Consider the following 25017-nt stretch of genomic DNA (forward strand, 5'->3'; position numbering starts at 1 on the left):
CAGGTGAAGTGGTCTGTGTGAGAATTTCTGTAATGCATATTCTTTTTAATTTCTTTTTTGTTCTGCTTTGTTTGCTGTTATGTGTTTTAAATCTTCTGGTATGTCTTATTGGTAGCTTATTTGGTTGAATGTTGTTCATAAACTGAGCATCCTTGCTGAATGAAAAGATAGGATATAAATTACCCAATCACTTTTTAGGATGGAAGTAGTCAAGCATTGGCAATGGACTAGGAAATCAGAACACTCCAACTTGTCTTGACTAGTTTGAAACAGAAAAAATTCCAAGCATAGTGTCCAGAAGTTTTTTTCCTTGTCCTATTATTAAAACACAAACATATATGCAAATAATATTTAAATCCCCCCCCAAAAGACCAATTGAAGAAAGATTTGGAAATACAGTAATCAATTTACTCAGTTTAAATGAGGCTACCGCATAATGTGGCCCTTAAGACAATATCTCAGCCTTCTTCAATATGCTGATCTCAGGACGTTTTGGGACTGAATTCTGACAGTTGTGGTAACACATCTGGAAAGCACTATCCGGAGAGTGCCATGTTAGAGTAGATGGCTATGTATCAACAAATTTGATTAGGATTTAAGGGTAGATAAAAATGAAAAGAAGCTGAAGGTGTCCATAAAACGTGTTTAAAAACTAGGTACCACTCCCTTTTTAACCAGAGCATATCCTTTGACTCTAAAAAAGGAAAACTACTCATATTCTGCCTATCTAATACTACTGGTGTGCTAAGGTCTGTGTAGAGGTAATTAAACATGGATATGAATCTAAAAAGTTGACTATGCTCACATTTCAGTGAGATAATATAGGCAATAGTATTACTTGGTAATTTTATCCTGCATCCAAATGCACAGTAGATTTTTTTGGGAGGTGAACTGATTGAGCATTCACATGGGCTCAAGAGGTAAGCAAGGTTGGGCTGGTTAATTCTTGGATGGAAGGATACGAGTGAATACCAGGTCTGCAGGCTAAACACTGGAAGTTGAGCTTGACTTGAAGGAATCTTTACTGTACTTTACCTTAGCATTCCACAATTTCTTATATTCTCAAATTTCCACTTCAGTTGCTGGGTTGCCCAAATTATTATCAGTCTATAATAACTAGTAATACACACGCATACACAACACTTAATTTGCAGACCCTTTCCCCACAACATATGTACATAAGTATTATTAGTTCCATTCCAACATGCACCCTGTAATCTTTCTTCCCTATGGAATATGATCTTGTAAATACTTTCTTTCAGGGTTAAAACAAGTAGTGAATAAACTTCCAGGACAGCTTTACACATGAAAAACATAAACACTATATGTCTCCAAATTATATTGTAATAGGTATTGAAGTACAAGCTTGGCAAAGTACAGTCTGTATATTATTAGGGGAAAAATATTAGGATGTCAGGTGTGTGTGTGTGTGTGTGTGTGTGTACACACACACACACACACACACACCCCTTGTGACTTGTCAGTTTGCCTAGTAAGCAGAGCAGTGTTGATCTCTTGAGTCCTTTGCTATTATATTTGAGCTATTAGGATTTCAGCAAATGGCCAAACAGCAGAAGCTGGACTATGTTGATAGCAGAGCTGCAGATTTACTTTCCTTTTTAAAAAGAGATCTGGTTGACTAGCCTTTTAGAAATACGTTTTTCTTGGCAATTTAGTTACCAATGGATCGATACATAGCCCAAGTGAAAACATTTTTAAGACCAAAGGACTTACAGATCATTCATTGGAATAGAAGCTTGGTAAAAAATTTTTTTTTAAAAAAATAGCGCCAGTTTGGTAGTGGTTAAGGCATCAGGCTAGAAACCAGGAGACCGTGGGTTCTAGTCCTGCCTTAGGCACACACCCAATCACTCTCTCAGCTCTAGGAAGGAGGCAATGGCAAACCACTTCCGAAAAACCGTGCCAAGAAAACTGCAGGGAGGAGTCAAAAACTGACTTGAAGGCACAGGCACACGCACACACAAATAAGTGCAGGCAGCTGTCTGGACTCTCATAGATTTGTTTCATTTTTTTCATGTTAATTCAGATTAAAACTACTTTTATTCTCTTGAGGAAAGAATGTTGATTGTTTGTAGTGGATGAAGCAGTTCTGGAATCCATCTACACAAAAATGTGACATAGGTTGTAAAGGAAGAGTATCAAATTAAAGCAATAGAATCTAATGACTGAAAATATGTCCATGCTTGTTTTATCGTAGAAAAGTTGGAGCATGCAAAGTATTTGTTAGCTCTCAGGTTTTGTGAATGCTATTCCTTTTTATATCAATTTGGTCTTAAATATCAGTTTCTGTCAACAACTTCAAGGCATTGTGGTGAAATGTTATAACTTGTTCCAACACAGGATATAAATACAGTATAATTTCCCAGCCAACTATAGCAGGAATGAGTGATCATTTCAAAAATACTTTAGTTTATGGATTTTGATCTATATGCCATAGATGTCTAATTCTACTAACAGACACTAAAAAGATGGCAAATGTTCTCATTCTGAACAAGCGATACACTAACTTTTCAATAGTTGTTAAATAGACGAGCCTCTTCCTCAGTAAATATTTTGAATTGTATTCATTATCACTATATTGGGGAAAATATCCAAAGACTACTTCTATAAACCAAAATTAGATTAAATATTAGATTTTTTAAAATTTACTGTTGGATTCAATAAAATATTACAACTGTTAATATAGGTGTAAACACAAATGCAGATAATTTTTTTCCATTATAGGATAAAATATACTGTGTGTGTAAGCTAGGTTTTAAAATGCATTGTAAAATATCTAACCATAAGTACACTACTCTCACTTGCAAATAAATAAGCTTTATAAAACCTTAGAATAAAATGGCATAAAAGAAATAATAGCAATATAATATTGTTATAAATTAATTTGGAAAGTTTGCATTACAAAATGCTTTATAGCTGATGAAAAACCCCAAACTTCCTGAAATCCTTAAAATAAATATGTTTTGCCATTTTCTAATTTCTGTTGTATTCCTTTTTTGAGTCCAAGATAACTAATTTAGCCTGTTGTCCTCCCCCCTTTTTATTTCTACTTATTTTTACTTAGCTTATTTATTAAAGACATATCCTTTCCTGATGTAAACTACTGTCAGGTTCTTTTGCAGTATTTAAGCATTACAATTTATAATATTTAACAATATAAAACTATATAAAAAAACCCAGACTGATAGAATCGGCATTTAAAATCAAAAGAGAAACTAGTACTGTAACTAATAAATACCAAATAGCAGAATGGGTGAAACAAAATTGTCTTCAGTAATTATCCAACAACCTTCCCCCACCGCCTCCCCTTGCATGTGTGGGCCAACCATACTTAGGGAAAATAGAAGGCAGGAATTTTACATAATCTACCATGAGTCGGACAAAATAAAGGTGGGATATAAATGAATAATAATGTCATTTATATGTGGGGAACAACAGTTGAGAAATTCACCTCTCTTGTCCTACTCAAAAGGCTTCTATTTCAGATGGGATATAGAGAAGAATCTGTTTTGAACTTGCAAAGCATGCAGAATGGCATGAAAGAAAAACTTGCCTAACATACCCTCTGGAATTAATTTAATGCTCTAAAAGTTAACACAAATAAAAGCAAATATATGAACACTGTAGCTATTGCAGGAATGGAGATAGCAGTTACACTATGAATTAGTTCTCAGTTGAAGAGGTTGTCTCTGGGATAGGCTTGAAGTATCCCAGGACAATTGTCCTTGGAGATTTCAATGTCAGCGCTGAGCCTGTCCAGTCAAAGCCATCTCAAGATTTCATGATCACTGGCACAATCATGGGGCTGTCCAGAACATTGTAGGTGCAACAAATATTGTCAGTTTTCACATTCTAGGCTTTTGCCATCATGCCTGGTCACCTATAGCAGGGAAGGTCTAAGTGGTAGGCTCAAGGGCCTTTTAATGTGAGAGAGTTATCTCCACTGCCTTGAAAAAGGGAAGTTTTGAACAATTATCCAGTTGCAAATAACCCTTTCTTGGGCAAAGTCCTGGAGAGGGTGATGGTCATTTAGTATGAGTATGCTTGAATTGTCTAGACTAATTTCAGTCTGTCTTGAGACCTGAATACAGCAAGGAAACTACTCTTGATTGTCCTGAGTAGTGACCTCTTTTGGGAGAGAGACATGAGCAGTTCTATCTTGTTGATTCATCTAGAACTCTTAGCAGCATTTGATACTGTTGATCATGGGATATTGTGGAACAGGTCAGTGTATTGGGCATTGAAGGAACAGTGTTAAGGTGCATCCATTTCTACCTGCAGGACCATTACCAGAGAGTAGAACTGAGAGGGTTTTTTTGACCCCATGGTACTTGAATTATGGAATTATGCAAGTTTCCATTACTTCTTTCCTGCTATTTGGTATCTCCATGAAGTTCCTTGACGATGATCAAAAAGGACTTTGTAGGCTACCTTTGCATTTTAAGTCCAGACTTCCTTGAAATCATGCCATTGAGCATTTAAGTTTATATCCAAGATTGGAATTTTGTTTTTTATCTGTTGATCCATGGTAAATTGTGATAGCTAAGCTTACTGTATGAATATGACTTGTTTTATAATGTACTAAAGATAAGAATGGATCTTTATGGGTTAAAATTCACTTTGCAATTTGAATTATTCTTTTTTGCTTCTCTGTTGGCTTGTGGATAGTAGGAACATGTTATAATCTGAGTAAAGTTGTTATTCTCTGCAAATAGTACCAACTTTTCCTTAGAAATATGGGACATTGTCTTATATGAGTTCATCAGGATATCTCCATCTGATCATTATGTATTTTAAGCAGTGAATGACAGAAGATCGTATAAGATTGACCATTGTTGCACTCTTGAGATATCCAGAAAAATAGTCTGGTAACTAAGAACATAATGTCATTTATGTTCAAAGCATCAGCTCCAGCTTCCATTCTGTCTGGAATTCCTGTAATTTTTTTTTCATCAATAATATTTATTTTTCTGACAAAATTCATAGCCTACAAAACATGAATTAGCCACCAAACAAATAGTTTTGCACATTCTTTCTGTAAAGAATAAGTTGAGTATGGTAGGCATGCTGTATGTATGTAATAGTAAACTATTTTTGTATAATATTCAATATTGTTGATAGCTCTGAGTAAAAAGCAATATTGGGATGTGATATATCTAGATCTAGACATAGATACACACATACACACACAGGAATAGGTTTGTGGCATGTATTACTTCTTTGTAAATATGTTCTTCTAAAATTTGAACTGAGGATTCTAGTGGGTATCTGGACAAAGTATTTGCTACTGCATGTATTTTGTCTCAGTAATGTTCAGTATGAGGGCTATATAATCATCTGGAGAAAAAGTTTCTGGCATCTCACCAGCATCTTATCCAGTTTATCGGGGACCCAATGGCTTACGTTTTGTGTATAGCTAAAAGGATTCCAGTCCATAAAAGTACTATGAGAACTGTTACATACCAACCCCGCTTTAATACAGTCTTTCTTTATTTGGATATACTGTAGCATGTTTCTGGATCTATGAATATTCTGGAACAATAGGCTACTGGTTTCAGCTCTCCTTGTTGATTTTAAAGCAACATTGTGCTTATTTCATAGCTGCTAGCATTGGACTCCAAACAGAATAACATAAATTTAATTAGAAGTTGGTAGCATCTTTCTCCTTTTTCCGATCTGCACTTGTTTATTTTGTTTTTGCTCAAGTTTTAAAAGTCTGAATATTTTTTTAATGGAACCAGATATGGAAACAACAATGTATCTAATTGCTATATGCTCTATGGACAGAATTAAGCAATTTTAATTATGTGAGAATGATTAAGTTTTAACATTTGAGTGAAATTAATATAATACTGTGATTTTTAATGCTAGTATAAAAGCAATGTTTGGCCTACAACTTTTGTATATTGGTTACTGACCTTTTATACAGCTCAGTGTGATACTTTAAAAAAAATGCTAAATGCAATTGTTTGTAAATCTTATTTTATGCACATAAAATGTGTGCTGGTTTATGTAAGTAATACATTTCCTGTAATTAAACTACTGAAAGTTGAATTTATTAAATAAAACTAACAATGTAGCAGTTTCAATTCATATATTTACAATGAAGCAACCTTTTTGTTTTGCAGTGTAATGTTCAGGTTCAGAAATGCCTTATGTGGATCGTCAAAATCGTATTTGTGGTTTTTTAGATATTGAAGAAAATGAAAACAGTGGTAAATTTCTGCGGAGATATTTTATATTGGATACAAAAGAAGATAATTTGGTATGGTATATGGATAATCCACAGGTAAACCACTTCAACTATCTTTTAATTTTATTGTTATTGCTATTATATTTATTAATGCAATCTAAAAATTTTGAGGCAAGTTCTGCAAATATTAATTTTTAATAATTTCATTTCATATTTTGAATGTGCTAAATATTACTTTAGAATTGTGCAGTATAGTGAAAATTTATCTTCATAGTTCTGCTGATAATCATTTCAAACCTGGGTGTGTTTATGCTGTGGGTGGGTATCTGAAATTTCTATCAGCCTAGACAGCAAGGGATAATAGAAGTTACAACCTGGAAGATCACTCATCGCTTAATCTACTTTTACGTTATGGAAATGAATACCTCAGCAAGTGTAGAAATAGGATAATGTATATTATTCATATATTATTTGATTATAAGCTAAAAATTGACAGTTGAGGGTTATTTAGTGAAATGCAACATTAACAATAGACTCCAGTTTCGGTTGCCATACAAGAGAGAGAATTTAATTGCAGAATTTTGCAACATATGATAGTATGCAGTAGTGCAGTTGCATTTAACTAATGAAACAAAGCTTGTTAGAACCATATTTTACAGTTGAATATATTTTGAAGTATTGGGTTTGAAATGATAAAGGCTGATATGTGTGTATACATGTATGCACGTGTGTGTGTGCGTATATATATATGTATATTTTACACTACAATGTTGTATTCTTAACTACAGAACCTTCCCTCTGGATCTCCACCAGTTGGATCCATTAAGCTTACCTACATTTCAAAGGTGTGTGTATGCTTCTCAGATTATTGAAATTCTAAACTCATAATGCTTAACAATAGCTATTCAGCTATTAAGCCAGGATATGTACAAACTGCTGCTATCTAATATTTGAAGTTTGTGATGTTACTGGATGCATTTTTTTTTTTTTTAGTAGTGTTGCTAAAAAATAAGTACAGTGGAACCTCAGGTTACGAACGCTTTTGTTAATGAACTTTTTAGGTTATGACCAGCTCCGGCCGCAAAATTTTGCCTCAGTTTGTGAACTCCGCCTCGGGGTACGAACAGGATACACGACCATTTTTCTGCCCCGACACGTGGTCCGTGGCCATTTCCCGCCCCTGACACGTGGTCCGCGGCCATTTTTCTGCCCCTGACATGTGGTTGGCGGCCATTTTCCGCCCCTGACACGTGGTCCGCGGCCATTTTTCCGCCCCTGCCATGTGGTCCGCGGCCATTTTCTGCCCCTGACACGTGGTTGTAGGGAGGGGGACTCTCCCTCCAAGCAATAGCCGCCTTCCTGTCCTCCACGCCAGAACGGATTAACGATAATTACATTGAACCTTATGGGGAAATTTGCTTCGGGTTGGGACCAATTCGGGCTGCGACCAGAGTCACAGAACGAATTAAGTTCGTAACCCGAGGTACCACTATACTCTTAGGTCATCTTATTTACAAAGTTTTTGCACAACTGGTTGAATTGTATTTCAGTGAATTCCTAAGTGAATAAAAGCTGACACAGTCTCTACATAGTACAAACACAATATCTTTTTGTGAATCTGAAAATGTACTTGCTATTTATTTGTAGTTGTTTACAGATTCAAAATAAGAAAATACAGTCTGGGGACTGTGAAAGCCATTCCCACATTTGTATGTTACTTTCCTTTAAGTACTTCATTGTGAATTTGGTGGTGTGTTTCAGATCATTGTCTTGAAAGCTCTTTTACCACTGAAATTTATTCACTAACACAGGGACATTGTTCTAGGATATAATGATTTTCAGATTAATCCATCCTTCCCTCTACTTACACAATATTTCCTGTGTCACTGGCTTCTGTGTAGCTCCAAAACATAATAGACCACTGCTGTGCTTAACAATCAGCAAGGTGTTCTCTTCTTCAGATTCTTCTCTCTTTATTTTTCCAAAGGTAGCTTGTGTTGTTGCTAAAAAGTACAGTTTTCAGTTGTTCCAAAACAAACATTTTCCCCCAGAATGTTTCACACTTCTGAATATTTTAGGCATTGACTTTTGTGAGGCTTAGAGAAAAAGTTTTACCTTATGAGAAGTCTCTGATGCAATTGTTCTACTCTGGAGAACTACTCCAGAATTAGTTAAACTTTTCAGCAGGTGGTTTATATGGAAATCTGCAGTTTCTGTTTTGCATATCTGACCAGTCTGGGGGCAGCACTAGCAGAGATGTTTATTTGTCCCTCAGATCTTGCCTGGACTACAGCAATTCCATGTAACTTCCATTTCTTAACCATGTTTCTCACAGTTGAGATTATTAGCTGGAAACATTTCAAAATGTAAAAATGTTTTATAAGAATCAGTTGTCTTCAAATTCAGATGTTCAGATAGCTGTTTAGAGGAGCCCATGGTTGTTGAAAGGAGACAGAATAGCAGTCACAACCTAACAAATTAGAAGGGTCAGAGTAGTTGTAGAACTGTACTGTAGGCCTAATATGGCAATTATGTTTTAGGGCCTCATTAACAACTTTACAGTAAAGAAGGAGAAGGAGAAAGTAGTGCTGATTCAGTTGAAAAGGTTTCCAAACATCTGCATCCATATTCATGTTTTTCTTATTTTGAATGTGTAAACAACTGTATAATACATATGCATTCAGATTTTCAAAATGTCAGGTTTAACTATGTACTGTATAGACAGTGTCAGTGTTTGTTTTTTTAGGGGTTCATTGTTCCTCACAACCCCAACCCTTAAAGACCTGCCTCTTTCCCCATACCCTGGGCTAAGATGGAGTAAGATGAACTGTTGTGGATGGAATTTATGATGTAAAAATAGCTATGATTTTTTTCTCCCCAGTATATTTTTATCAGTGCTTTTAATACATTGTTTCTATCTTTAATTCTTGTAAGCTGTGCAGAATCACTGATGAGTAGGTGTCCCTGGAAATTTAAATTATAAACAAACAAATAAATATTGGCCAGAGTTCCTAAAAGTTTTCATGCAACTGTAGAAAACCACTTACAGATGTTTTAGAATAAGTATTTGGTAAAGAAACACCATCATTCTCAAAACATGTCAGCAAGTATTTTATACAAGTTGACTTCTCATTTGCTTCAGATTTTTCAAGGTTCTGTATCAGTACAACTGATCAACATTTCAAAACTTCCATAGTCTGTGAGCATTATATTTGAAAGAGTTGAAAGTCATTTCATTTTTTCCAAATCCATTTTGAAAATCTGAAAGTTCAGAACCTTCAGAGACAATAGCTCTAAGGAGTTCTGATACAACAAAAACACATTCTTGAGACATTTTTGAAGGAGACATTCTTTTCTAGCATGAAATAGAATATTAAAGATATACATATGGCTAATTTTATTGGCCATTAATGTAGCATTTGTTGTGCATGCTGAGGTGTACTCTGGATTAATTGAATATATACTTTTTCTGCTACTAGTTAAATTATATGGAAATCTGTATTTCAAGCTTTTTTATTCATCCATGTTAAATACAGCTTATATAGTAAAGTCAGTTAAATAAAGCTTATATAGTAAAGTCAGTTAAATAAAGCTTATATAGTAAAGTCAGATAATAAACCCTCCTCATTATTATGTCAGTAATTTCTGTTCAGCTCTTGTTATTTTTCCAGCTTTATCAAGAAGTTAAACTAAGGTACTTTCACCTCTATTTCACTGAACAAATTTGTGATAAAATAAAAATGTGTCCATTAACTAGAATGTGTGAGTCAATATATGGATATAGATATTTCATAGTCTTACACTGACTTTTGCATATAGTGCTGAGTTGTGATTTAGTATTAGATAAAAAGAGAGTGTTAAAGCAAGACCTCAAGCTTGAGTGTTTCTCCTTCCCGTGCTTGCCAGGAGGAGTAAATTGTTTCCCAGTTACTGTATATAACTAAGGATATTCATAATTATTGTTTGAAATTAATATGATTATAAGTTGATTATATTTTACTTTTAAACTATGATTCTGATTCATGGACTCCCAGCTATGTGTTTGCTAATAGGTGGTACTGTAGGTAATTAAATTCCAACCTCTTCCTATAATTTTCTATGAGAATGTTATTCTCATAGGCAGTGATTGCACAATTCTATTACCATGTTTATTCAGAATTTATGTCTTTTTGTATGTTGGAATCTTGCTTCTTTGTGTTCAGGGAATAAATACATTTGAAACATGAATTTAGACCAATAGTATGAGAGTGGATAGGAAAACCTCCTTTGCAATGTGAGCAAGAATGAGGCAGATATCAGTACGGAAGCGATTAAATTAAATAATCACAATCACAGTGCATAGGACTCAAACATGGATAACCTTAGGATAATTTTGAGTTGACAGAGGAGTGTCCTTGTAAAATACTCATGGACATGAGACATGTCTCATGTAGACATGGACATGACAGACTTTTCAGAAAACTAGATTTTTATTAAAGGAATGTGATAAATAGTAATCTCATAATGAATATGAGATAGGTCAGAAAAAGTAGGGAGGAATTGGCACAACTCTGCATTATATTTTTAGCTTCAGATGGAGGAAGGAATAAGTTGCAAAAAGATTCAGAAGACAGAGTTCTGTTTTAAGATGGATGGCCATACAAATCTTTTAAATAAATAAACAGGCATAGCATATTATTTATGCTCCTTCCATTGCACAGAAGAGGTAGGGTGACCTATCATGTAAGTGCTCAGCAAATGAAAATAACAATTCACAGGAAAAATGAGATGACATGAAAGGGCAGTTATAATTCTGGAGTTTAATGAATGAGATCATGGAAAATTGAAAAAGATAGTATTGCTCTGTGCTAGTTCAGTGAAAGAGTGAGATGTGCTTTATTATAGGTTTAGAGTACTTTATTCACAGTGCATGTTTCTCCAGGGCTCTGAATAGCTAATAGGGATGCTCTTGGACCTTTCAGACATAACTGAACCATAACTCCCAGTAGTCCCATTTAGTATGTCCAGCTGCAAGGAATGCTGTGACTTACAGTTCAGCAACAGCCAGGAGTTCAGAGGTTACATTAGGTACACAGAAGGAAGTTGAACATGACAGATTTTCAGTAGGAAATTTATTTACATACAGGCTGGATTGCTGTCTGAAAACTAAGCCTTTGTATAAGTTAACTTTTCAGGAAGAATGGATTTGTGGCAGAATGTTGTGGAACACTTAAAAATAAAAAAATGCTGTTCTTGTATCAGTTCACTGCTTCATTTCATAGATCCATATGCACAGCAGTGTGCTTTGTTTATCTACATCAGTAAACCTATATTGAAATATGTAATATTTATACATGCTACCCCATATAATCCCAGCATTTTCATTTTGTTAGGTAAGTGATGCAACTAAGCTGAGGCCAAAGGCAGAATTCTGTTTTGGTAAGTTTTAAAAAGGCTTTAAATTTATGACATAAATGATTTTTGAAAAGTGAAACAATTTTGTTTTGCTTTTTCATTTTAAGGCATAGATGTTTTTGAGTACCAGTTCATTTATATTCCATGTTTCCTTTCTAATATAAAGAGGACATGTTTTAAAAAATAAAATTACATTATTAATAATTATATATATGTATAGATTAAATATTGAAAAGAATAAGTCTGCTGATCCCCTAATAATAAATGGCAGTTGCCAATGGAATATATAAGAATTAACAACTTAAAATCTTTATGTTTTACAAGCTTTGTCTTTGAATTCTGTTTAAGTTATAACATGTTTTTTGGCTTGCCTTCTGGGGTTTATCTTTTCAGTTTTTGAAAAAAATCAATTCCTAAAGTACAGTTTGGCAATCATTTTAATAAACTGTATATTAGGCTCCCAGTAGGCATCAATGGAGAAAAAAAAATCTAAAGAAAACAGATCTACTCTATATCTCCATTCATGAATTTGCGGTATGTGTACTAATGTCAAAAGTTATCGTTCCCTGCATTTGAGTTTTGTACAATGTCTAGACAAAGAAAGTGACAATGTCTTTAGTTTTCATACACACAGAGATATATAAAATTTTATCTAGCTGTATAATTTTTTTCTCCAACAGTCATGAATGCAGGAATGAGGAAATACTTTTTACAAGCCAATGATCAGCAAGACTTAGTTGAATGGGTAAATGTCCTGAACAAAGCTACCAAAATCACAGTAAGCAATGTTTTTGAATCCTAGGGTTATTCTGCTTAGGGTCTCATTATAATGGGACAAATATAAGAACCCTCATTTGTATTTCAAGTTTATATTATTTTAGCAGATTAATATTAGGGTCCCCAACTCTTTGGACCAGAACTTGACATTTTGAGGGCATGTCATGGGCACTCAAAGAAAATGGCTGCCATGGCAGCTTGCCCATTTGCAAAAAGCTGCTATTTACTTTACCCTCCAAATACTCATTATCAAACCTAGTTTACTTTTTATGAGCAGTGGAGTATATTTACAAGCAAAACTCGGCTTTTAGAATTCTCTCTGACAGTATTCCGAAATTTAGTCTCATTCTGTTTTGTTTCTGGAGAGTTATCCTGCTGACAGAATTAATTGGAGTTACCCTGCTGACATTCCATTGGATTGGAGAAAATAACACAATTAAAAAGTAGAGTAGGACAGAGTTCTGGCAGTCAAGAAGTAGGATTGGGGGAATTCATTAAGATAGCATGTTGAGATCCCTGGGTTAGGAAAATTATACATTTGATGGACTCTTTTATGTATTAGTCACCATGCTAGGATCTCAGTAAGTCATGGGAATTCTGCACTTCTGTTATCATGTGAACCTGCAAATCAGAGCTATATGAAAGCAAATGTTACTTGAAAACTACCTGGTAAATATGACAGAGTCATCAATCTTAGCAAGATTTGTTCAGCATTTTAGAAAAGAAAATATTTCATCAATCAAGTGAAAATAGTTTTGATTGAAAGTTCTTTCAGGTAATCCAACTAAACATCCTTTGGGAGAGAAATTATGCTTTTTTATTGTGCCTGTTGCTGCAAAGGAATCTTCTGTTTTGTTTGAAAGCATCTTGATATCATATGCAGCAACAGCTGCATATATACCCCACACAATGAAATTAGAACATTTTAAGCTCTATGTGAAGTAGGTGTGGTTTTATTTGTTAGAATTTCTAAAAAAAACTTAACATTTGTTGTTGATCAGTTTAAAAAGAAAGAATAATAGAAACTTCATGAAACAATGATTTTAAGAGAATGTGAATGAATTTATTGCATCAGTATTGATTTTAGTAACTGATAGATGAATATACTACACTACTTTCTACACTACTGTTTCTGCAGTACTTTTTTTAGTAGTGCAATCTGAAAATCTGTCTCATTCTGGTAAAAGAATGAAATCCTAAAAATCGATAGATGAAGATCTAAGAGTTCTTCAGGATTGAATGACACTTAGCTAGGTTATTAAAGAACCACACGGGAAACCATAAAATATTTAACTAAATATATAGCTTGTGTAAGGATAGGAAAGTAGATAATTTAACCACGGTCTTAAGAAAGAGATTCAAAAGGGATATAGGAAATGATAAGCACTTTTGCCTCATTTCTCTTACTGGTGAATAATTAAAAATAGACTAGAATAGTTAAATTCTGAGTGACTCTGAATTGGAAGATACATTTCAGTTCAATATCTTTATAATGTTCTATTTTCAGGTACCAAAGCAGGCTGACTCATTGTCTCATACTGATAATGCATTGCGTCATTCTGAAAATGTGGGAATAAAAAAACAAATGTCTTACAGAACAGAAATTGTTGGTGGTGTTCCTATAATCACTCCCACTCAGGTAATAATAGCATTTTATATCACTTCCAAGATACAGAAAATAGATATTTTATTGGCATGTTGTCCTTCCTATTGATGTGTAGGGATAGTGGATTTGCAAAAAATTTGAACCTAAAGGGGAAAAAAAATGATCTCGATATCTCATTGCCAGAATTTTGTAGTAGTTGAGATGCCTCTTAATTTTCATATTAGAAGAAACAAATAGAAGTACATTTTAAATGGAAAGTTTTAGTTTGCCCATATTTCTCAACTCCTCCTTCAACTTTATAACATGTTGCCTGTGGTAAAAGGAGGAAGCTGACTGAATGGAGCATGTTCTTCACATACCCTAGTCCAGTGTTTCTCAACCTTGGCAACCTGAAGATGTGTGGACTTCAACTCCCAAAATTCTATGCTGGCTGAGGAATTCTGGGAGTTGAAGTCCACACATCTTCAAGTTGCCAGGGTTGAGAAACACTGCCATAGTCAATGTGGTTGCACATCACTTTCTTTGATTGTAGCTGTATTATTTCCTTGGATTCTGTGGAATCGAGGTAATAGGCTCATCTACTTATGGGATAAGTTAAAATTAAAAAAGTAGTTTTTGGAGCTTGTTTGTCTATTGAAATTTTTGATGATGCCTCCAAGGAACATGAAATAGTTCATCTCTGTATTTGGGTATTATTACCAAGGATGTAATACCAGAAAAAAACAATTTTATCTCCAGTATCTGTAAAATGTTTGGTTTGCTTTTTAATATCTATTTATCTAGTGAAAATAAACTTTTATACCATTTATTTGATGTGAAACATGGGTGAAAATAACTAGTATCATAGCTGAAAAATCTGATTCTTTTTAAATTTGGAAGCAAAAAACAACATTTTTTATTTTTTTACTAATTAATAGTAAACTTCAGACCTGGCCTCTAAATTATCTTGTTTACTTTTTTCTAGAAAGAAGAGAGAAATGAATGTAGTGAAACTGATAAAAACTACTTGAAACGGTCCCAAAGCCATCTTCCATACTTTAGTGCTAAGTATCCTCCAGACAATGCTGTTATCAAAGCTGGCTACTGTGTTAAACAAGGAGCTGTGGTAAGCAGTTAAAGTATATTTTGAGGTTAATAAAATCTGTATTATACAATATATAATGCAAGGGGATTTTTTAACCATGCAGAACAGATTTCCCAAAAACAAAGTCAAGAGAATATTAGCTACATGTGTTTTAAAAAATGTTCTTGAAGGAAGATTCTTAAAATTACCTTAACTGAATTGTTTATGTGCAGTTAGGTTTTTTTTTTTAATTCATCTCAAGATTTTGTTTCAGGTATTGCTGCATTAATTCAAGTTATATTTTATTTCTTCAGACATATGATCAACAATTATTTTACATACAAGGCTGCTTATTGTAATATGTACTAGATGTAAAAATATAATCATCCACAGGCCACTTGAAATTAAATCTGTATGAATTTTTAGTACATATTCTCAGCATATTATCACTCACTATTCAAATGTGGAGCCACATAGTGAACAGCAGTATGCATTATGAATTACTGTGTATAATATAGCATAACCACTGTATGAAAACTTTGCCATGTTAAGAATTTTGACAGTAATGTAAAGTGGTCCTCAGTTTGACTTCTACTTGATACCCAGTTGGTGTCCAAGAAAGTACTTGAAAGTACTAGCAACAGCTGCTGCAGATGACCAATTGCTGCATATCTCTGTTACTGAATTTGGAGACAAATTTCCCTGTCTGAACTCTGAACTGATTGGTGCAGTGTTTCCCAACCTTGGGAACTCTGTGGCATTCAACTCCTAGAGTTCTTAGCAATGGCCATGCTGGCTGGAGAATTCTGGGTGTTGATTCAGCAAACTATTTGTTTTTTTTGTTTTTTTCCTCTTGTGGGGGAGGGGAAGTCATGGAAGACCCTTGCAATCACACCTGGACTGAAGAATGATTTTTTTTGTCCTTTTTCTAGTTGTTTCACTTGTATATTGTACAATCAGCTTTTCCCTCCCCATTCAGAACCATTTTCATCTAATGAATACCATAGAGTTATGCAATATTTGAGCCCAATGGGGACATCCTCACTCTACCTGTTAGTTGCTCCTTAAAAGAACCATGAATTTTTCTGAGTTCACACAATAAGCATGTTGAATCAGAAAAAATATGTTTCTGATTTAAGGAATGCACAGAATATCAAGATGAGAAAGCAACATGTAGTCTTGATAGAAAGCCTAAAACCCCTATGAATAAACAAAAAATATGTGATTCTTTAAAATATATTCGAGATACATTATTAAAATTTTGTTTGTATACATAGATGAAGAACTGGAAAAGAAGGTATTTCCAGCTGGATGAAAACACAATTGGCTACTTTAAATCAGAACTGGTAGGTATCCATTTATATGTTTTTGATTAAGCAAAACTTCAGAACAAATATTTTTGTTATGTATTAATGCATAATTGTTTTGCTTCCATTATTTTGATGGGAATTTCAGTCTTTAGAAATGGAATTTAGAACATAATTCTCTTTGTATCCACTGTCATTAGTTGATGGACATTTTAATGTATAGCGAATGGAGCAATGGTTAGAATTTCAATATAATAAGACTGCTGACAGTTTTAATGTGGAATTAATAATAGGGTAATCACTTTCCATACATTCCCTATTGCTCTGAATAGGTCTTTAGTAGTGAATAATTCATTTCTAAGATAGACTATAGGAGAAACATGAATTAATACATAGAGAATGTATGCAGTTTCTTATTTTTCTATTGTTATGCACACTGATCTTATTCTGAATTAAGAATGAAAGTTTTGATTAAGACACAGTTCTTTTACCTATCCAAGCTGGTTTGAACATAATGCCAATTTTTAGAATTGCGTTATACAGGTACTCCTCATTATTTGAGGGGTTCCATCCCTGCCTAATGACAGTGGAGAATTAAAACACAGAACGCGAGACCTTGAGAAAATAAAGTCAGGAAAATGTATTAAAAGAGAAAGTGATTAGGTTGCAGAAATTTCAACAACTGGATTACTTTCATTTTAGAACCCGATTTATCCTTTAGCCTTTTAGGGCAGAGATCTTTTCATTTTCTTTCTAATGCTTCTTCTCTGAACCAGACAGTTGCTGCCTGTTTCCCAAACAACGCAGGGGTCCATAGGTGTGTGTTAATGTAATAGTTTTTCAGCAGGGTTGGAGCTCTGATTCAGTAATCTTATAAACTGACCTTTCCTTTCTGTCAAGGGGGAACATATTTCAACCTTCATTTTGTCATCTCAAGGTGGAAGACTGTCTTAAGTTGGTTAATAATTAAGGAGCATCTCAGAAAGGGGGTTTCATGATTCAGATTGTGTCTCATCCACCATTGGTAAGAGAATGCCCAACACCATATTATCAAGGTGGATCAATTTGTGTGTGTCTGCTTCTATTGTGAGGGTATTACAGCTGATTCCTTGAAGTGTTTCCCTATCTTTTGTCTTTATGCATTAATACATCAGAGTTGACATTTGTGCTTCAGCAGGGGTACACCTGTGAATATAGCAAGGGATCCAACTCCAGAATAGATGGACTATTCCATTTTAGTAAAATGTAATTCTGGCCTTATCATGGGAATGTTTTGTTGTCATATGGGTAGCCCATCTGCACAAGCTTGCTAACGCTTTCTGCTGAAGATAGTAGGGGCAGAGTGGGCAAACCATGGACTGTCCTACTCTTCCCTCAAGCCTTATTCTTACAGCTCCTGGAATTGCACCACTGAATTTTGGCCATGTGTAGTCTATAAATAGAGTTGTAATTTTGCACTGTTCTTTGAGAAAACAGTTTTAAAAGTCTGTAAAATTTTATTTAAATTAAATACACTAAACATGCTTCCAACATTGAACTTTCCTTGAAAATGCTATTGTTACCCTCTTTATTGATTTTACTGCCCATTCCATAGAGGTGCTTAGCTTCATTTTTTTTTAATGACCCTTTACCACTGAAAGGTTGCTCAGCAAAGCTGCAAGGAATGGCTCCCAGCTTTCAGATTGCTTTAAGTTGTATGCTGGGAATTATGACTTGTTTTATTAAGTTTCTTGACCATATGTGAGTTATCTTACTGATTATAAGCTCATGAGAATTAGAAGCCTTTTTTATGCTATAATATGCCAGAAATGGTAGGATATAGATGGGAACATACAAGGAAGTTTGCATGCCTTTGCCATGGGGAAAAGACCTGCAAATATGATAAAAGTATATGTACACTCACTATTGAAAGAAATAAGTTAATGATAACATTTTAATTTGTTCTCTATTTACATAGAATGAGTTTAAAAAACTTATTTGACAGGTATATAGCTTATAGGTTTATTTTAGGTTGCTGTGCATTAACCAAATTATTATTTTAGAAAAATAAATTAAATGAACATATTTAATAAATTATAAATAATTCAAGAATGAATGGCAATTATTTTAAAGTGATTTCTTGGTCACCTTGTATTATGGGATGTGAGAATAACCTTGGGAGACAGGAGGAAGAGCTGCAGCTTAGACATCGGTTTCATAAGAGGTATCTCAGCCCACAGCAGGAATGCAGGGGTGGGGGGAGAAAGTGTCACAGAAGGAACCCTTCTAGTTGTCTGGAAAATAAAGGCAAGGGGGAACAAACTGCTTCAGACTTTCAAGATTCTGTTTTCTTGTAAGAGCCTTACAATAAAAGTAGTATTAGTACTCATGGTTTTGGTTTCCTGTCTGGACTACCACAAAGGGCTGACACCTTGAATCTTGTCACAGAGGCACTAAATTCAGAGCTGCCAATAGCTCTTAAGTGTTCTTTATTGTTTAAACAGGATGTATGAAAAAACTATTAAAATTAAGTGATATGTATCACAGTTGATTAGTTCTTGCCCTACTACACTGTAGGTGAAAACTTATCTATCTATAGGCTACAGAATGAATAATTATCATTAATAATAATTGTTAAGATAAGTCTACTTGGAAATAATCCTCCAAAGGCTTATTCCCAAGAAAGTACAGTATATAGAATTGCAGTGAAAGAAATTGTTCAAAAGTGTCAGGTTGCATACAATTTTTGATAACTAACAAAACTATGAAGCATTCCTTTCTGAAGATCTTACACTGAAGCTCAACTCAAATTCCTCCTACAGATAAGCAGGTTCTTGATCAGAGTGAAGTATTGTGATTAAAAAAAAAATATTACTACTTACTCTTTCTGTAAATGAAATTGTAATTTTCACATCCTTAGCAGTTAATAATTTGAAGGAACAGATGAATATGTATGCTGTTGAAATATAAAAGAGGTTCAAAGCTTTTACCATTGCTAACTTCATTTGAAGTTAACTGTGAAATGTAACTGTGCATTTGTTTTCCTTTCAGCAACCACAAAAAAAATTCATGAAAGATGATAGTTTGCTGGTTTGAGAGAAAAATCAATATGCATCTCATGCACCATATTACTTGAAAGAAAACAATGTAAAATGTAATACATTTATGCACTCTTTTATTCTATCATAATTTAGAATGTTTTCAAATATATTCACATCTATTGCTCTATTGTTGGCTATAGCACTCCAATTTTTTCAGAAATGCTGAAATCCTTATTGCTTACCCAAGAATTATTATAGAGGAACCTGTATACATTAATATGCATCAAATCCATATTTCCATTCATCACCAAGCATGATTATAAATTAAATATGGCTAATTTTCATGATTTTCATCCCCACTATAGAAAGAAATGGAGTGGTATTTGGCTAGACTATGTTGGTTGTGCATGGGTAACCAACAGCAGTGGCAACAGCAATTTGAATTGTGTTCTTTTTAAATTATTTCTCTTTGTATCCTGCCCTTGCTAATTTAAACCACCAAGCAAATGCTTTCATTTATATATTTTCAGAGTGAGCATGTAAAATAATTTACTGCTGTAATTCAAATATACCTATCACAAACTAAACTCATTTTTATTCTGTTTAGGAATATAAACTTATGTTGCTCTAGAATACATCAGGGCAAACTCTGACTGCAAATTTTGAAGAGAGGTTGCTTAGGGCTGGGAGATAATATGGTGACACCATGTAGCTGGGTGGGTCCAGGATTTCAGCAGGTGGGCCTGGCTGAACTTGTCTGAGCTGGAAAGCTAAGGAGGGTAAGTCCTGCTTGGATGAGAAAAATACCAGAAATCCTAACAACCACCCTGAAAAAAGGCTGCTACTTCTGTAATGTTGTCAAGAAAACATGTTGATGAAGTCCATGGAGTCGAGCCTGACTGAAGAGTGTGTTCACCCTTTCCCCCCCCCCCCCTTTCCAACACATGGAATGTTAGAAAGAAATTGTGTAAAGGGACTGAGACTTTGGTTTAGGGAGTCTATCTAAGGCATCCATCAGGGTTTGCATACAGGTTGCAATTCTCAGTTTGGCACATTTGAAAATTATGTGCTTAGAACTTTCTGAAAGCTGTACTTGTTAGGCAGAACAGTGTCTCTCCAAAAATCACAATATTAATATTTTATAATGCATGAACTTTTAAATAATACTTGTGCTTTAAAGTTATAGATTGCCCTGTTACCTTAAAGAGACCAATAGGATTTAATTGTATGGCCTTAAACTATTATTAAGTTCATGAATTCCCCTCTTCTCTGTGTGGCTGGGAAGAGACAGAAACTATATGTGTAAATCACTCCTCAAGCCAGGTAAATTATAACATTGTTTGTTTTATATAGAAAAGGTTTATGTTCCTAGTCTCTTTCAGTGTAGAGAAAGTGGGAAACTACTGATCTTGAAGATGCATCTGAAATGATGTTCCTAGCATTCCTCATTGTTGGCTGTGGCTGTTTACAGCTACAAGTCAGTAGCAGGTCTCCACTCCTGCTTTAAACCTTAGTTCTGCTTAGTTACATTTCAGTTTTGTACATAATAAAGAAGGAAATGAAAGATTCTTGAAATGAAAGGAGGCATGCAAGTACTCATGCAAATGGTGATAAACTTTAGTATTATGGCTGAATTAGATTATTGTATTCAACAACAAGCTCCATGGATATTGTTTTAGTATATTTCAGTGCTATAATATGTTTTAATAATTGTGCACACTATAACAAGATCATTTTAAATGGTCTTTTAATATAAGTGAAATTTTCACTTATAATTTCATTAGCAGACATCTAATTTTGGTGAATATAAGTAAATCCCAATAAAACTTTCCTATATTTTGTATAAAGTGATAGAGAAAGAAGAAAGAAGACTATAGATGGGACATATTGTAACAGAATGTGGTAACCATGATACAGATAGTCCTCATGTAGTGACTGCCTCAGACAGCAGCCATTCCCAGTTGGCTAAGCCATTCACACAGCTAATGAAAAAGTAAATTTACAACTGATGTCCGCATGTGCGACTTTCTCAGTGTCTTTCTCTCAGTCACTTGTTTGCCATTTTAGTCAATTAGTCCGTGTTATCCTGTGCCTGGCCTGCTCCCCCCCCCTTTTCCCCTCAGAGTGGAGAAATTGCCTAAACAATCTCTTCCTGAGCTGCTTTCCTCCAGAGTGCAGCACATCCCTGAAAAGTGCTAATCGCAAATTAAGGAGCTCATTTCTGTGATCTTAATTAGTTGATTAGAACATTCCCCATTCATTCAGTTGCTGCCAGAAATTGACAAGATCCTAATCAGTTTTCACACTAAAGGCTTCTGTTTGCCTCCTAATTGGCTTGTGGCTCACAGCAGCCAGCGCACTAGGCAAGCAGCTGGTGCTAGCACATTCCTTTCAATGTGTATTCCCCATTGTGTGCCTGGTTGCTCTCTTGTAATCTCTTCCTCTCCAATGAATGTAAATACAAACATTAATTTTCTTCTTGCCAATTATCCCAGCGCCGGGATGACCATTCCAAAGGTCGGGAGTGGAGAAAAAGGGCTATAAGATTTGCCCATTTATCTGGTTTCCTTGTGAGTCGAGTTCTGGAAACTTCCTTACCATTTGGGCTCATCCGGTTGTTTGGGGTCGTATCTTTCTGGCGCTGTAAAGCAAAGGAAAGCTGAAGTAAAATCGTAAGCATGGTTGTGGTCACATGACTTTTTACTTAGTGACTGCTTCACTTAACAACTCAGTTGCTGGTCCCAATTACGGTCACTAAACAAGGATTACCTGTATTGTTCTTACAGAATGTTGATTATGCAATACCAAAATAAATGAACTGTTCAATCTCTTTTTATTAAGATATTAACTTGCTAATTGGATTCTTTCTGGGCTCCTTCTTTCTAGTCAGCATGGAATAGAAGTGGAAGTATCTGGGTTATTTTTGTTAACCAAACTCACCTAGAAAATGTGTATGCTTTTATCATTTTGTCCATATAGCTTTTATTTTGTGAATAATTTTTCTATTCCTTTTTTTTCATCAAATGGTTTTGTAGGACACATATTTTCAGTATTTAGTTGCTAAAAATTTAACATACTGAAGCTTCTATTTTTTCAGGATAAGGAGCCTCTTCGGATAATACCACTGAAAGAAGTTCATAAAGTCCAAGAATGTAAACAAAGGTGAGAAATATAAAAGTATCAGATCATATGTAATTGGAGTAAGAAAACCTGGTCAAGCTTTTCTCATAATTTAATACATTTCATTTGCTTTATGATCAAATTATAAAGACAAATTATTTGAAACACAGGATATTTTAACAGGGCAAAATGTAGTCATGCATATATTATAACAAAACCTCAGGAAGGTGGAAACACCTAGCTGATTTTGAAAACTAAGCAGGATTAGCCTTGATTAGTGCTTGGACGGAGACCATATAGGAATTTCAAGGCCTTTGATTAGACTAGACAGTTAAAAAAAAAAAAAAAAAAGTCAGAAGAGGACAGAAGCAAACCACTTCCAAGGAATGCTTCTAAGGAAACTGCAGAGAGGTAATCACCTTGAACTTGACTTGAAAGGATTGGTGCTTTTTAACACATTTGTAAATGATCTGGAATCAGGCCTGACTAGTAGAGTAGCCAGGTTTGCTGATCACACTAAATTGTTCAGAGTGGTAAAAACAAGAGACTGCGAAGAGCTCCAAAGGGATCTCTACAAATTAGGGGAGTGGGCATCAAAATGACAAATGTCATTCAGTGTGAGTCAGTGTAAAGTGATGCATATCAGTGCCAAAAATGCTATGGTGGCTTCAGAAAAGGGTCGGACCAATTAATGGAAGACATGGGGATCAAAGGGTATTAGTTTTGATAGCAGTGTAACTGTGTCTGAAGCCCATCAGCTTGGGGACTAGTGGGCTTCCTTGGGCAGTTGGTTTGTTGCTATGAGAACAGTCTGCTGGACTAGATAGCCAGGGGCCTGATTCAGTGGGGCACTGCTTATGTTCTTATGTAAGGCACCTGGGTGGAAGCCCAGATAAAAGTAGGGGGATATATCAGATACATTATTTTGAAAGGGTTGATTACATTGTTTTTCAAAAAGTCTCAACTAATGCCTTTGTAGAAGGAGAATGAAAAATCCAGCCTGGGACTAAATAAACTCTTTCCTAAAGATTTTGTGTGTGCTGGCTACATACACAAATAATAAATCTGGGCATGCAGCTCATTAAGTTATGAGGTGATTCTGTTATGGCATTATAAAATAGTATTTTAGCGCATCTTCTGAGTAATTTTTATCTCAGTGCCTTGTTTAACTTGAGGAGTAAGCCTAGGTGTGATTCAGCAATGGGTATATTTACCTTGAGTTTGTGAAAGGAGGAGACAGCAAGGAAATCTGGAAGCACTGGTGTATCTCTTTGCTGTGTCTTTGCCTGATTATCATTCCTAGTTGAGGCTAAGCCAAAAGGGTGGCAATAATCTACATATAACCAAAACACTAGCCAGTCTGGTCATAACTTCAGATGGAGTGGCTATCATTCATCTAGGCTCTTAATAATGTAACTGATTTGGGCTGATAGTACAAGAAAGGAGGTAGTGTACATTACATGCTGTAGTACAGAAAATAGTACAGGTAGTCCTTGTTTAGTGACTGCCTCATTTACCAACTGTTTGCAGTTAACAATGGTGGTAAAAAAGTAACTCTGCGACCAATCCTCTTGTTTATGACCTTTGCAGCTCTGTAAAGCAAAGGAAAGCTGAAGTAAGATCATAAGCACATTAGCGGTTTCACTTAGTGACTGCTTTGCTTAATGACTGAGTTGCCAGTCCCAATTGTGGTCACTAAACAAGGATGACCTGTTGTAACTTATTTGCTTTCAAAGCTGATCTTGTATAAAATGCATTTTTCTGTGTCAGTTACATGAGTTAGAATTTGATTTTAACAATACTTACATTTACACTTACATTTGTTGTATGTTTTTCAGTGATATTATGATGAGAGACAATCTTTTTGAAATTGTAACAACTTCTCGAACATTTTATGTACAGGTAAGTCTTACCTTTGTGCATTTTATGGAAGAAAACAAACTTCATTTCCTTTTAAATAAATGGCAGCATACTATTTTGCAACTAAAAAGAACATGAGCGGGGACCCCCAGTTTGGAGAGAACTAATGGGAACATCTGGAGTTTTGAGAGCATTTAATAGGTCCTTTCACAAAATGCCTATTGTGGGGAAACTTGTCTATTCACAAAATGGCTGCTTTGGTGGCTAGCAGTAAAATATCCATTTACCAGAAGGTAAGCTGGGAAGATTGTTCCCTACCACAGCCATCTGACTTTCAGTGCAAAGTTGCAAAGCATTTGATTGCAAGCATCCACCACTTTTTAAAGAAGGTTTAAGGAACTCAACCCCTTCATGGATCACTGCCTTGTCGTGGCGAAGGGGCTTGCGTAACTCAGTGAAGCCATGAGCTATACCATGCAGGGCCACCCAAGACGGACAGGTCATGACAGAGAGTTCTGACAAAATGTGGTCCACTGGAGAAGGAAATGGCAACCCACTCCAGTATCCTTGCCAAGAAAACCCCATGGACAATGTTAAAAGGCTAAAATATATGACGCTGGAAGATGAGCCCCTCAGGTCAGAAGGTGTCCAATATG

The 25017-nt window shown here is 35.0% G+C and overlaps 1 protein-coding gene across 5 annotated transcripts in view; it reads left to right on the forward strand.

Annotated features, from left to right (window-relative positions):
• The window catches only part of PLEKHA1 (pleckstrin homology domain containing A1), a 44201-nt gene that overhangs the window by 4170 nt on the left and 15014 nt on the right, over positions 1-25017 (forward strand). For 4 of the 5 annotated variants that reach the window (XM_088132143.1, XM_088132142.1, XM_088132144.1 and 1 more), the window contains exons 2-10: positions 6150-6310; positions 7003-7059; positions 11587-11632; positions 12289-12386; positions 13893-14024; positions 14956-15096; positions 16332-16400; positions 22479-22543; positions 24340-24403. In XM_088132143.1, the coding sequence (XP_087988269.1) occupies positions 6170-6310; positions 7003-7059; positions 11587-11632; positions 12289-12386; positions 13893-14024; positions 14956-15096; positions 16332-16400; positions 22479-22543; positions 24340-24403 (813 nt within the window). In that variant the 5' untranslated portion in view covers positions 6150-6169. The remainder of the gene's footprint in view (positions 1-6149; positions 6311-7002; positions 7060-11586; positions 11633-12288; positions 12387-13892; positions 14025-14955; positions 15097-16331; positions 16401-22478; positions 22544-24339; positions 24404-25017) is intronic. The other variant, XM_088132145.1, reaches the window with a different exon arrangement.

This window comes from Python bivittatus, unplaced genomic scaffold (genome assembly GCF_059951505.1).
Source record: "Python bivittatus isolate LINGU-HERP-01145 unplaced genomic scaffold, Pbiv_v1 ctg000980_np1212, whole genome shotgun sequence".
NCBI lineage: Eukaryota > Metazoa > Chordata > Lepidosauria > Squamata > Pythonidae > Python > Python bivittatus.